At 38.4% G+C, this 15,118-nt stretch overlaps 1 protein-coding gene across 1 annotated transcript in view; it reads left to right on the top strand.

Moving 5' to 3' along the window:
• The window catches only part of DNAH14 (dynein, axonemal, heavy chain 14), a 390,354-nt gene that overhangs the window by 331,218 nt on the left and 44,018 nt on the right, over window positions 1-15,118 (top strand). The window contains 5 exon segments of the mRNA XM_008567995.1: window positions 826-1,056; window positions 1,362-1,483; window positions 3,611-3,855; window positions 13,966-14,384; window positions 14,463-14,661. Coding sequence (XP_008566217.1) covers window positions 826-1,056; window positions 1,362-1,483; window positions 3,611-3,855; window positions 13,966-14,384; window positions 14,463-14,661 — 1,216 coding nt within the window.

Genomic DNA, 15,118 nt, shown 5'->3' with positions numbered 1-15,118 from the left:
ATAACCAGTTCTCCCAGTAATGTTTATGAAGAGGTTTTCCTTTTCCCACTGTATGTTCTTGATGCCTTTGTTAAACATCAGTTGGCTGTCGATATATGGATTTATTTCTGTGTTCTCTATTCTGTTCTATTGGTCCATCTGTCTGTTTTTATGCCACTACCATGCTGCTTTGGTTATTATAGCTTTGTGGTATAGTTTGAAGTCAGAAAAACTTAATGCTCCATTAAAAACTCTTAGAACTGATAAATAAATCCAATAAAGTTGCAAGATACAAAATCAATATACAAAAATCAGTAGCATTTCTGTTATACACCAACAACAAGCCAGCTGAAAAAGAAGTCAAGAAAGCAATCCTATTTTCAATAGCTACTTATATATGTATACATATATATATAAATAAACTTAACCAAGGAGGTGAAAGACTGCTAAAATGAAAACTACAAAACACTGATAAAGGAAATTAAAGAGGACACCAAAAAATGGAAAGACATCCCATGTTCATGGATTGAAAGAATTAATATTGTCACAATGACCATACTACCCAATGCTATCTACAGACTCAATGCAATCCTTACCAAAATACCAATGACATTCTTCACAGAAATCGAAAAAAAATCTGAAATGCTTTAGAACCACAAAAGACAAATAGCCAAAGCAATCCTGAGCAAAAGAAACAAAGCTGGAGGCATAACACCACCTGACTTCAAAAAAGATTAATTGATTTTATAAATGCAATTACCCAGTAGGATCCATTAGTACCCTATAGGATACTAAATATGTGAAGAAGTTTATAAAATAGTGAAAGTACTAATGATTTCATTCCAGATCCAACGATGGCATAGTCAGGGGCTACCTCTTGGCCAGTATTCAATGGAGAATGCCATCTTGATCAAGAATGGCCAACGGTGGCCACTGTTGATTGACCCACATAAACAAGCACACAACTGGATTCGTCAGATGGAAGGATCCAGGCTGCAGGAGCTCTCCACTGAGGATAGCAATTACACCAAAAAAATTGAAAATGCTATGAAAACAGGAGGGAGTGTCCTCTTGCAGGTATTTGAACAATATGACCTAATTCTCTATTTCCATGCAGCTGACACATATGTTGTATGTACTGAGCAAAAAGAGAAAGTTTTAAGTGGCAGGTAATTGTCAGGGAAAAAATAATAAATACACACATGTATGAGTATGCATACATATATATACAGTGAGTTTTCAATGTTCAGTTCTCTTAGAGCTGTCCTTTCACTGGTATCCAGATATTTAATAAGATTAAATTTTTGAAATACTGTGTCTTTTCAATTGATTTATTTGTTTTAAGATTATTTTTCCAATTTATGTCTATTCTGATTTCTCAGAATCTCCCTGAAACATTAGCTCCACCTTTAAAGGCAATTTTGAAGAAAGATATCTACCAGAAAAGAGGACAATATTTCATAAGAGTTGATGATTCTGAGGTTGAATACAATTCTAAATTTAGGTAATGTCTCTCTCAGTCAAATTGAGTCAAATGTTTATGTTTCTAAAGGCAAATAATATTGAAGGCCGTGTATTTTAGCCCTGATAAACTTGCACCTGGAGAAAAAAGTGAGACTGCATTTTGAATATTCTTTTTGTTTTTATGTTGACAGTAGCACTCATCACTATACAGAATAGAGAGCAGATTTTTATCTATTGAATCACTCCAAAACAATATTTTTCAAGCTGTGCCTGGTGAAACCTGTGACTCCCATGAAGACTCTTCAGCAGCTGTGCAGAGAGGGCAACAAGCAGGAAGCCTGGTCCCACTTAATCCAGACGAGTTCTAGTTAATCTGTTTGCCTGATGTATTTGGGTGGGAAAAGCTTCGGCTACTTTAACAGGCGAAATCCGTATTTAATATCTAGAGTAAAAAGATAGAGGTTTTTCCTAAGGAGATGAAAACATTGTATCGATGTTCACAGTAACAGGCCTCTAGGAATCCAGCTCCCTCTAGTCAATTTAACAAAGCACTATTATATGGTCAAATTTCATTGCCACAAAATATGATTCCCAAGGAAATAAGACATTAGAGTTGTTGTTCATGTGTATTCTCTCCTTGTAGGCAAAGCCACAGAAAAGTCCATTTATAATCAGAGGATTGCTGGGTTAGCAACCTATCTCCAAGGGAAAGTAGAAGATTTTAACAATCTGTAGGCTGTTGCATTTAACTTCTTCATGGAGCCCACGACAGACTGACTGCTTACCAAGTGGTTCTGACTCTTACATCTGTTGGTCATTGTGTCCTCTCCCTTGAGCAGGGCTGCAGAATCTCTCTCCAGTTTCTTACTCCTTAGAATTCTCTCTTCCAGCCTCCTTCCTTCTGTTAATAAAACATTTCCAAAGTATGTTCCTTCAAACAACACTTCCAGGGATTTAATAGGTGTCACTCAAAAAAAGGGACATTGTTTTTAAAAGCAGTGTGTTAAACAAAGGTAAACAGGATTCCTCCTAAAGGACTTAAAAACCCCTTTATTCACCAAACCTTTTCCAGAAAATAGTGTTATATGGAATATAATTGGAAAAAACCATGCTAGCTTTTTTTTTTTTTTCTTCTCACTAGGTACAATTAGATTGATTCAGCAACACTCTAGAAATGCTAATGAAGTTACATTTTCCTGAATGGACAAACTAACCATGCTAGCTTTTTTTTTTTTTTTTTCTTCTCACGAGGTACAATAAGATTGATTCAGCAACACTCTAGAAATGCTAATGAAGTTACATTTTCCTGAATGGACAAACTGGTCCCCATGTGTGTTTGAGGAGGTAGCGGAGGGCACAGCTTAGAGGGCAAACTTTGTCAACAGATCTCCACTCTGTCATTTTTTGGCCATGTGATATGGGCAATTTATTTAACCTCTCTCAGCTTCAATTTTGCCCTTATAAAGTGGAATGAAAAAATTGTTCCTGCTTTATTTGGCTGCTATAAAAACGAAATAAGATCCAGAATCTGACCACTCCTTACCACTGTCACTGACACTAGCCTGTTCCAAGCCACTATTGTCTCTCACATTTCACCCAGTCTCCCAGCTTCCATCTTGCTCCCCTCCCCAGTCCCGTGGGGCTGCTCTCAATACAGCAGCTAGAGAGGTCCAGTTACAAAACATTATGTCCCTTCTCTACTCCAATCCCTCCATTGGCTTCTCACTCAGGGCGAAAATCAGTCTGTCCCGTGGGGCTGCTCTCAATACAGCAGCTAGAGAGGTCCAGTTACAAAAGATTATGTCCCTTCTCTACTCCAATCCCTCCATTGGCTTCTCACTCAGGGCGAAAATCAGTCTTTACAATGACTTAGTGACAGGTCAAAACTCCTACTATTTAGCATTTTTTTACTCTTTCCATATATATGCTTAAACCAAATACTCATGTAGTATGAACATAATTTATGGTTATGTTTTTTAAAGTTTTAAATAGTAAATATGTTTCCTGTAGTATAAATTGAGAGCCTACTTTGTGTATGAAGCTGGATAACACTAAAAATTAATCTTGTTTACTTCCAGGAAAAATATTTTTTGTATTATTAAATAAATTGGTTTCATTTTTTCCATCTGTACCTTCTTTAAATAACGGGTGCCTTTCTCATGTTTAGGTTATACCTATCTACAGAAATGGACAATCCCCATTTTCTTCCATCCGTTTATACCTTTGTTACTATGATAAACTTCACGGTAACATTCCAAGGTTTGCAAGATCAACTCTTATCTACTGTAGTAACTCATGAAGTTCCTCATTTAGAGAATCGACGTCTTCAGTTATTGGAGAGTATTTCCCTTGATGCTATAACTCTTGAAGAGCTGGAGGAAAAAACATTAAATTTACTGCAGAACGCACAAGGTAAATTATATTTAGTGAAATTAAGCGACCTTTGTGAAGGACAGAATAAAAAGTTGTAAGGACCAAATTCTGAATTAGTACCAAAAATACTAGATCTCCATTTCCCCGAGATAACTGATTGACGTAGGTGATCCACCCCATTTCAAACTTAAGTATTGTGAATTTTGATGTTCCTCAGTTTCTGATTTTGTTTTAGTTTATTATGTCATAGGACACATACCACCATACAATCAGTATAAGTTGTAAGACAAATCTTATAGAGGTTAGTTAGTTCCCTCCTAGGCTCTATGCTTGTACTTCAGGTACCTGTCATCTGTTACATGTCTCAAATTAGATTACAGAGACTGAAAGGTTAGGTTTTCTCCAAGTATTAATAAATAAAAGATCTTTTAAAAGGAAACAATTTAGTGACTTTTATGTATCCCATTAAAATATGCTGCTTATTAAAATAGCAGTAGAAATTATTTTCCTCTTCACTACAAGAAATATCTAAGAAACCATAGACTTTCTAGCAACTAAACTTAAATATAAATTCCTGGGTCACACTAATAAATATGCCTCTGACTCAGCTGTGATAAAGTACAGTGGGCTGCCTTTCTGTTTTAACTTGTGAGTTATTGGGACTTTAAAGTTTTTAAAATACTTTAGTATTCAATTAAGGGTATATATGTGAATCATCTATAGAGTTTATTGTTTTTCTTTTTTGCTTTTCTTTTTTATTGAAACATACGATCACAGATATGTACATATCTGTGGGGTACCATGTTGAATATCAATACATGTGGTGCAATATGTGATGCTCAAGTCAGGATAATTAGTATATTCCATATTACACAATGTAATCACTTTTAGTGGCCCTTTACCAATTTCTTGCTAACCCCTCCTCCCCCTCCCTCTCTACCACCTCAGGTAACCTCAGTTCTGTTCTATCCATTTGAAAGTTCAATGAATTATTGTGATGGCTATATCTTTCTTTCTTTTTCCTTTGTTTTTGGGTTTGGGGTTTTTTTTGGGGGGGGTTGTTTGGGTTTTATCTCCCACTTGAGTGAGGACATGACATATTTCTCTCTTTCTGTGCCTGGCTTATTTCACTTAACATAATTTTCTCTAAGTTCATGTTGCTGCGAATGGCAGAATTTCATTCTTTTTATGGCAGAGAAGTATTCCATTGTGTATATATACCACATTTTCCTTACGCATTCATCTGTTGAAGGACATTTAAGTTGGTTACAACTCTCAGCTATTATAGATAGAGCTGTGAAACATGGGAATGCAGGTATCCCTTTGACATGATGATTTCCATTCCTTTGTGTATACAACTCAGCAGTGGGATTGCTAGATCATATGGCATTTCTATATGTAGTTGTTTGAGAAACCTCCATACTGTTTTCTAATGGCAGCACTAATTTACAGTCCCACCAGCAGTGTAGGAAGGTTTCCCTCTCTCCACATCCTCACCAGCATTTGTTATTCTCTGTCTTTTTCATAATAGTCAGTCTAACTGGGATGTGATGATAACTCAGAGTGGTTTTGATTTGCATTTCCCTGATCCTGAGTGATGTTGAGCATTTTTTCATGTGTCTGCTGGCCATTTCTGTATCTTTTTTTTTTTTTTGAGAAATGCCTGATCAGTTCCTTTGCCCATTTTTTAATTGGCTTACTTGTTATTTGCTGTTAAGTTGTTTGAGTTCCTTGTATATTCTGGATATCAATCCCTTGTCAGATGCATAGTTTGCAAATATTTTCTCCCATTCTGTAGGTTGTGTTTTTGCTCCACTAATTGTTTCTTTTGCTGTTCAGAATCTTTTTAGTGTGATATATCCCATTTGTTTATTTTTTCTTTTGTCACCTGTGCTTTTAGGGTCTTACTCATAAAGTCTTTGTGCAGTCCTACTTCCCGAAGTGTTTCCCCTGTTTTCTTTTAGGAGTTTTATAGTTTCAGGTCTTATATTTGAGTCTTTAATCCACTTTTAGTTAATTTTGGTATATGGTGAGAGATATGAGTCTTTCATTCTTCTACTTATGGAGGTCCAGTTTTCCCAACACCATTTATTGTAGAGGCAGTCTTTTCCCCAGTGCATTTTCTTAATGATGTCTTTGTCAAAGATCAGTTGGCTGTAAGTAAGTGGGTTGATTTCTGGGTCTTCCATTCTGTTCCATTGATCCTGAGTGTTTGTTTTTATGCTAGTACCATGCTGTTTTGGTTACTATAGCTTTGTAGTATTATTTGAGGTCAGATAATGTAATACCTTGACTTTATTTTTTTTGCTCAGGATTGTTTTGGCTATTAGGAATCTTTTGTTGTTCCATATGAATGTTAGGATTGTTTTTTCTATTTCTGTGAAGAATACCATTGCTGTTTTGATGGGGATTGCATTGAATCTGTCAATCACTTTGGGTATTATGGACATTTACACAATGTTGATTCTTCCAAACCAAACATGGAATGTATTTCCATCTTTTTGTGTCCTCTTGAATTTCTTTCAGCAGTGATTTGTTATTTTCATTGTATAGATCTTTCACCTCCTTAAATTCATTCCTAGGTATTTTCGAGTGGGGGGGTAGTGGTGACTATTGTAAATGGGCTTGCTTTCTTGATTTCATTTTCTGCTAGTTCGTTGTTGGAGTGTAAAAGTGCTACCAACTTTTGCATGTTGATTTTATATCCTGCAGTTTTACTGAAATCATTTATCAGCCATAAGAGTTTTTTGGTGGAGTCCTTTGATTTTTCTACATATAGGATCATGTCATCTGCAGACAGGGACAGTTTGACTTTGTCCTTTCCAATCTGGATGCCTTTTATTTCTTTCTCTTGACCAATTGCTCTAGATAGTACTTCCAATACTATGTTGAATAAGAGTGGTGAGAGTGGGCCTCCTTGTCTTGTTCCTGTTCTTAAGGGAAATGCTTTCAGCTTTTCCCCATTCAGGATGATATTGGCAGTGGGTTTGTCATATATGGCTTTTATTGTGCTGAGATATTTTCCTTCTGTACCTAGTTTGTTGAGAGTCTTTATCATAAAGGGATATTGAATATTATCAAATGTTTTTTCTGCATCTTTTGAGATAATCATATAGTTTTTGTCTTTGATTTTGTAGATATGGTTTATCACATTTATTGACTTGCATATGTTGAACCAACCTTCATCCCTGAGGTGAATCCCACTTGATCTTGGTGTATAATTTTCTGATTTATTGCTGTATTCTGTTTGCTCGTCTTATGTTGAAGATTACTGCATCTATGTTCATCAAAGATATTGGCCTGTAGTTTTCCTTTTCTGTTGTATCTCTGTCTGGTTTTAGTATCAGGCTGATACCAGCCTTATAGAATGAGTTTGGGAGATGGCCTCTGTTTCAGTTTTTCAGAATAGTTTGAATAGAATTGGTATTAATTCCTCTTTAAAGGTTTGGTAGAATTCAGCAGTAAAGCCTTCTGGTCCTGGGCTTTCCTTTGTTCAGAGACTGCTGATTACTGCTTCAATCTCACTGCTTGTTATTGGTCTGCTCACGTTTTCTATTTCTTCTTGATTCAGTCTTTTTTTTTTTTTGTCTTTTTTCGTGTCCGGCAACGGGATCGCAACCCTCGGTGTTGCTCCCACATCTCACTCAGCCAGTGAGCGGGAACTGGTCTGCATGCGGGATCCGAACCCTCGGCGGGAGCGCTGCCGTGCTCCCAAGCGGCGCACTGTAGCAGTGCGCCACCGGGCTGGCCCTTGATTCAGTCTTCATAGTTTTTGTGTGTCCAGAAATTTATCCATTTGCTCCAGATTTTCAAATTTGTTGGCATATAGTTGTTTATAATACTCTCTAATGATTCTTTATATTTCTGTGGTATCAGTTGTAATGTCTCTACTTTCATTTCTCGTTTTTGTTATTTGGGTCTTCTTTTTTTTTTTTTTTTTTTTTTTTTCTTGGCCGTACAGCAGCATAAGAGTTTTTTGGTGGAGTCCTTTGATTTTTCTACATATAGGATCATGTCATCTTCATTGGTCTTTTGTATCATTTTTTGGGTCTCTATTTCATTTAGTTTACTCTGATCTTAATTATTTCTTTTCATCTACAATTTGGGAATGGAATTGTTCTTGTTTTTCTAGTGCTTTCTGGTATACCATTGGTTGTTTATTTGAAATCTTTCCATTCTTTTGATGTAAGCATTTACTTCAATAAACTTCTCTGTTAGTACTGCTTTTGCTGTATCCCACAGGTTTTGGTATGATGTGTCTTTATTTTTATTCTTCTTAAGGAATTTTTTGATACTTGATTTGTGACCTAATATGGTCTATCCTGGAGAATGTTCCATGTGCTGATGAGAAGAATATATATTCTGTAGTTGTTGGATGAAAAGTTCTGTAGATATCTTCCAAGTCCAGTTGGTCTAAAGTGTGGCTTAAATCCTGTGTTTCTCTGTTGATTGTTGCCTACATGATCGGTCCAATCTTGAGAGATGGGTGTTCAGGTCCCCAGCTGTTATTGTATTTGGGTCAATCTCTCTTTAGGTCTAATAGTGTTTGCTTTATATTTCTGGGTGTTCTGATGTTGGATGCATTTGTATTTGTGATTGTTAGGTCATCTTGCTGGATAGGTCCCATAATGACCTTCTCTGTCTCTTTTTATTGTTTTTGGTTTAAAGTCTATTTTATCCAATACAAGAATAGCTACTCCTGCTCATTTTTAGTATATCTTTTTCCATCCCTTCGCTTTTATTCTGTATGTGTCTTTACAGGTGAGGTGAGTCTCTTGAATATCTAGCTTTTTAATCTAATCAGCCAGTCTGTGTCTTTTGAGTAGGAAATTTAATCCATTTACATTTAGGATTGTTATTGAAAGATATTGTCTTACTCCTGATATTTAATTGCTTTTCTTATGATTGATTTAAATATCTTTCATTCCTTTCTTTCCCTTTTATTGTATGTCTTTGGTGTTCATTGGTTTTTTCAAGTGGGTTTTTGAGGTGGAATGGCTTTCTCTTTCTCATTTGCACATCTGCTCTACCAGTGGTGTTTGCATTTCTTGTGTATTTATGGTAGTGATTATCATTTTTTGGTTCTGGGCACAGGACTCCCTTAAGGATTCTTGTAGAGCTGGTCATGTGGTGGTGAACTCCTCCAGCTTTTGTTTGTCTAGGAAGTACACTATTTCCCCTTCATTTCTGAAGGATATCTTTGCCAAGTATAGTATTCTTTGCTGGCAGTTTTTTTCTGTTAGTATTTTGAATATCTCATCCCATTCTCTTCTGACCTGTAGAGTTTCTTTTGAGAAATCTGCTGTTAGTCTGATCAGGACTCCCTTACAGGTGACTTGATGCTTTTCTCTTGCTGTTTTTAGGATTCTCTCTTTGTCTGTGACTTTTGACAGTTTGATTACAGTGTGTCTCAGAGAGGACTTTTTTGGATTAAATCTGTCTGGGGATCTTTGAGCCTTTTGGATCTGGAAGTTCATATCTCTACCAATACCTGGGAAGTTTTCCACTATTATTTCATTGAATATGTTTTCCATTCCTTTCTCTTCTACTTCCAGAACACCCAAGATTCAGATGTTTGTACATTTAAGGTGGTCTGCTAGCTCTCTTAGATTTTCTTCTTTTTTTATTCTTTTTTTTTCATCTGCATGGGTTATTTCAAAAAGACTGTCTTTGAGATCATAAATTCCTTCTTCCACTTGCTCTAGCCTGCTGCTTAGGGTCTCAATTGTCATTTTTATTTCATTGAATGAGTCTTTCAGTTCCATGAGTTCTGCTACCTTCTTTTTTGTGGTATTTATCTCTTTGTAGATTTCCTCTTTCATGTCCTAGATTGTTTTTCTCATTTCATCATGTTGTCTAACTAAGTCTCCTTGAGTTTCTTTAAGATTGTTATTAAGAATTCCCTTTCAGAAATTTCAAGGGTTTCCTGTTGTATAGGGTCTGGTATTTAAGAATTATAGTGTTCCTTTGGTGGTATCATAATTTCTTGTTTTTTCATATTTTTGGTAACCTTACATTGATGTCTAGTCATCTGGTGGTTGCTTCTTCTATTACTCCTGGATGGCTTTTGAGGAGAGAGACTCCCTACTGTAGATCTGTTATATATTGCCCATTGGGTAGGCTGTTTTAGTTTTGATTCCAGGTAGACTCAGTAGTTTCAGTTGTTCCAGGTAGACTTAGTTTTTGGGGGTACACCAGCAGCTTCCTCTGTGGCTGTAGCTGCATATGCAGCTGAGTGGTCCCACACAGATGGGTGGGGGCCATGTGAGCAGCTGGGGGGTGCTGGGGCCAACCAGGTGGCTGGATGGCTGGGCCCACATGTACTGGTGAGGCCACATGGGTGGCTGTGCCAGCTTGGACCATGCGGGCAGCTCGATGGCTGGGCCACCCAGGTGGGTGGGGCCGCATGGATGGCTGGGCAGTTAGGATCACATGGGCAAGTAGAGCCACAGAGGCAGCTGGGCAGTTGGTGCTGCAAGGGTAGCTAGACACTAGGCCCGTATGGGTGGGCGGGGCCATGCTGACAGCCAGGCAGTTGGGGTCATGTAGGTGACCAGGGCCACAAAGTCTGGAGCCATGCAGGTGGCTGGAAACCTGGAGCCACACAGGTAGCTGGAAGGCTGCAATGGTGGCAGGTGTTGTGCAAGCAGTAGGCCATGTAGTGGGGTCTGCTATACAGGATGAACTCCTGTGTGGGGAGATGGGCCACAGCTCTGGGACTAGGCAATGGCACAAGCAACTGTGGAGGTGGTAGAAGTGAGCTGGGGAAGGAACAGGTGGAGAGCTACTGCTGGGAAGTGCTTGCAGCCCCGAAGATTTTTTCTTCCACCATGGAGAATTCCTCCTGTCTGATCCTGGTTTGGGAGATGTGGCAGTAGTGGAATCGTGTGTCTCTTTCTCCTCTACATTTCTCTGCATGGTTTTTGTGCTTCACAGGGTTTTCATTTCACCAGGCTCCCACTGCCCTCCCACGCTCTTCCACCAACTCTCTCCCCCATACTTAACTGTCCTTTCCTTGCTCTGGTCCCTTTATGTGGGAGGATTGCCCATTGGACACATCTAGTGCACCATCTTGCCCCTGAGGATAAAAAGCTTTGCTTTTATATATATATATATATATACAAATGCCCAATGGGTACCACCAGAGAGTCACTAAATCTGAACATCTACAAGTAAGGCCCTGGATTTTATTTATTTTTAAAGCTGTCTACACAGTTATCATATTTACTACTGATTAAATATTATTTGTCTACTCTAAGGGTCTGTGGTCTAGGATACAAACCCAATGTTACCAAATAAAGGTAAATTTACTAGTCATTTAAAACATAGCATTTATAGTACAATCCATTTCTCATAAAAAAAATTTCATCCTGGGCCGGCCCGGTGGCGCACTGCTACAGTGCGCCGCTTGGGAGCACGGCGGCGCTCCCGCCGAGGGTTCGGATCCCACATACAGACCAGCCGCTCACTGGCTGAGCGAGGTGCGGACGCAGCACTGAGGGTTGTGATCCCGTTGCCGGTCCCGGTCTGGTACGGGCGCGACACTGAGGGTTGCGATCCGTTGCCGGACACGAAAAAAGACAAAAAAGGAAAAAAAAAATTTCATCCATCTCTTTATCAATCCCCCCACCTACCCTTCTACATGCATGTGTGTACATCGCAAAATCCTTGGGATGATGTTAACCTTCTAATAACATGGTACTTTTGAGGTGGGAATGCAGTGAGCCCCACTTCCACAGCCTTGGTCTCCTCTTGCCCTCTTGCTTCTCCTTTTGGCTACCTCTCAGGTGCCACAAGGAGGCCATACCACCTAGTAGAGGGCCATGCCTTAAGACCATCCATACCTGGAAGTATGTTCACAGAGCTGCCTTGGACGTTCTGGGAGCAAGGAAAGGGCTGCCAGTTAAAGTGCAGAGATGAATTTAAGCCTTTCCTACGTCATGGTTACAAAACCCTTCCTGCCAAAAGAATGCGGCTCTCCACCATTTGGCATTCACCATAACACTGACATCACTTTCCTAACAAAGTGCTGCAACCAGCAACATTTTGCTGTGAGACGTGTGGCCAAAACAAGAATGGTTGTGATGAATTTGCCTCTCTGCTGAGATGTGCAGGACATGCTGACTTGTTCAACATATTCATAACCTTTGGCAAAGAACTAATGTTTTTATAGCATACAACTGCCTGAGTTTGGGGAAATGATTATTTTAAGACCTTATAAGACTTCACACTTTGTCACTAAAACCTCAAACTAAAAAAATATTTAGGTGGGGAAGGTGGTGGGGAAGGGCATGCCTTTCTCCTCAGGTGTCTTCTTCAGTGTTTCTGCCTTAGTGTGCCATTGTCTTGACCCAATTCCAGAAAAAAGATGTGTGTGAAAAGAAAGTCAGCAACCATATTTAACAAAGAAAAGAAAAGAAAGAGCTCAAAGTTCATTGTATATTTTGTTAGAAATACAGGCAAATCCTCACATAGAAGTATATTTGTTTACTATGAAATTTTAAATATTCACATATTTATACCTGGAAGTATCTGACTTTATTCCTTTTCTATGTTAATTACACCTAATGGGCTGTTTCTTTATAACACATGAATAAGCCATGCTTCTGTTCATAACAGGACTAGTTACATGGACAGGATTTCCATACCTGTTTCTCTTACAAGATTGGAACCATCAGTTGGTAACCTGTTGGGGAGAAAACATCTAGGTACTATGTAATATACATAGAAAATGACACAGTTTATCTAACAAAATTCAGAAGCGCGGCCACTCCCATTTTATGAACTATTCAAACAAATGTCACATTTTGCTATAACCTGTGCTTAAATTGAACAAAATATGGATTAAATGAGGCAAATGAAAAGTTGTTTACAGATGTGTGTTAAAGTTGTTTAACACACATCAGAGCACTATATGCTTTTGTTATACCCCTGGTGGTTATTCCCTACCACTTGTCTTTGTGTTAGACTCTGGGATATTTTAATAAGACTATAACCTTTTACTAATAGTGATTTTTTCAATAAAAATTATTCTTAAAGAAACTAGTGTGTCCAGAGGTAAGCATCAAGGATGGTGATGGGTCTAAAAATCATATCATCAAAAATAAAGCAGTTGAGGAAAACAGGAATATTTAGCTCATAAAATAGAAGAGTTTATAATGGAAATCTGAGAGCTGCCTTAATATGTAAGGAGGGTAGAATTATTATCTGTGTGTCTAGAGCAGTGGTTTTTCAGGGGGTGAGCTGAGAAATCAATTTCATTGGTCATGATCAGCTTTATTTATTTAATAAAATAGAATGCAGTACAAAATATTAGAGTTATCACTTGTTATTTTCTGGAAATTTTATTTTAATGTTCTCTTTGTACAACTATGTCTTTTAATGGAATGGTTCCTTATTATGTGACTGTAAAAAAAAATAGAATCCACAAACACTAAAGTAATCTGAAAAAGAGATAAGAGAGTGGGAAGTAGGGCATGTGTGCTGTTAATCAAATTTATTAGAACTATGATCTATCTTCACTTAAGAGCCTGTCTCCTACATAAGACCAACAAAAAGTCAGCAGCAAAAACTCTTACATAAAGAGTACAGAATGATGGGGCCGGCCCGGTGGCGCACTGGATAGTGCGCCGCTTGGGAAGCGCGGCGGCGCTCCCGTCCGAGGGTTCGGATCCCACATACAGACCGGTTCCCGCTCACTGGCTGAGCGAGGCGCGGGAGCGACGCCGAGGGTTGCGATCCGGTTGCCGGTCCCCGGTCCGGTGCGGGGGCGACACTGAGGGTTGCGATCCGTTGCCGGACACGGAAAAAGACAAAAGACAAAAAAAAAGAGTACAGAATGATGGGGCCGGCCCGGTGGCGCACTGGATAGTGCGCCGCTTGGGAAGCGCGGCGGCGCTCCCGCCCAAGGGTTCGGATCCCACATACAGACCGGTTCCCGCTCACTGGCTGAGCGAGGCGCGGGAGCGACGCCGAGGGTTGCGATCCCGTTGCCGGTCCCCGGTCCGGTGCGGGGGCGACACTGAGGGTTGCGATCCGTTGCCGGACACGGAAAAAGACAAAAGACAAAAAAAAAGAGTACAGAATGAGAAACTGTCATTTAATATTATAACCATTTTTATTTCACTTTTTTTGTTTGTTTGTTTTTAGGGTGTGCAGTAGATGATGAGGAAATTGTAGAAACCTTAAGAAAATCCAAACTGACTGCAAATGAAATTTCAAAGCGCATCAAAGCAACAAAAAAAGCAGAAAGTGAAATCCAAGCAACACGTAAAAACTATCTCCCCATTGCTACTCGAGGTACCCTGCTCTACTTTCTAGTGACTGGTCTTACACAAATCAACTACATGTACCAGTTCTCCCTAGACTGGTTTCGGCAGATTTTTGTTTCCTCAGTAGTTTCCAAAAGCAAAGAACAAGAACATAGTTTCAAAGGAGACAAAATGTCTTTGAAAAAAGTTCATGAGATTACAAATATTTCAAAAGAACCTGACTTGGAAAATGAGAAAAATTCCTTAGACAGGTGTATTAAAAATACAATAGATGTATTGACAAGAAATATTTTTAAGGTGAGATCTTTTTGATGTGAATTTTGCATACTTATATAATCTAGCTGGGTTAATCCAACAGTCATATTTTCCATATAGGTGGTTTCTTCGGCTCTATTTAATGAAGATAAGCTTTGTTTCTCCTTTCGGCTTTGCACTATGATCATGCAAAATAATGCTAATGGAAATCTAATGCAGGATGACATTGGATCCCTACCAGAAGAAGAATGGAACATCTTTTTATATTCTGGCATATTGATAAATATTAAAAGTGTACTACCCCACCCTAGACTTAATAGTAAGTAAAAGTAATTACTCTGGATTTAGTAAAAAACTCATTTAAAAAAATGTTTCCTTCTAAAATATTAAAGGACCTCTGAGCCAGACCAAGTCAATGTTTCTATAATTGATTAAAGTAAAAGCACATGAGGTCAAGTGGGTTGTTTAATTCAATATTATATCCCCTACACTGTTAAGCATATAATTGGTACTCAATAATTTTTAAATGAATAAATAAATGACAATTACTATGGTTACTGTAATCCTACAAGCGGAATTTCTAATGGTAGTCAATTACTATGGTTATTGTAATTCTACAAGCAGAATGTCTAATGGTACTCAATATAGGGACACACACACACACTGATTAAATACTATCATTGTTAAAATGTCCATACTATCCAAAGTGATCTACAGATTCAATGCAATCCCCATTAAAATACCAATGACATTCTTCACAGAAATGAAAAAACAAT

Source organism: Galeopterus variegatus, unplaced genomic scaffold, assembly GCF_000696425.1.
Source record: "Galeopterus variegatus unplaced genomic scaffold, G_variegatus-3.0.2 Scaffold365, whole genome shotgun sequence".
In the NCBI taxonomy this organism is placed as follows: Eukaryota; Metazoa; Chordata; class Mammalia; order Dermoptera; family Cynocephalidae; genus Galeopterus; species Galeopterus variegatus.
This window is presented reverse-complemented; position numbering and strand designations above follow the sequence as displayed.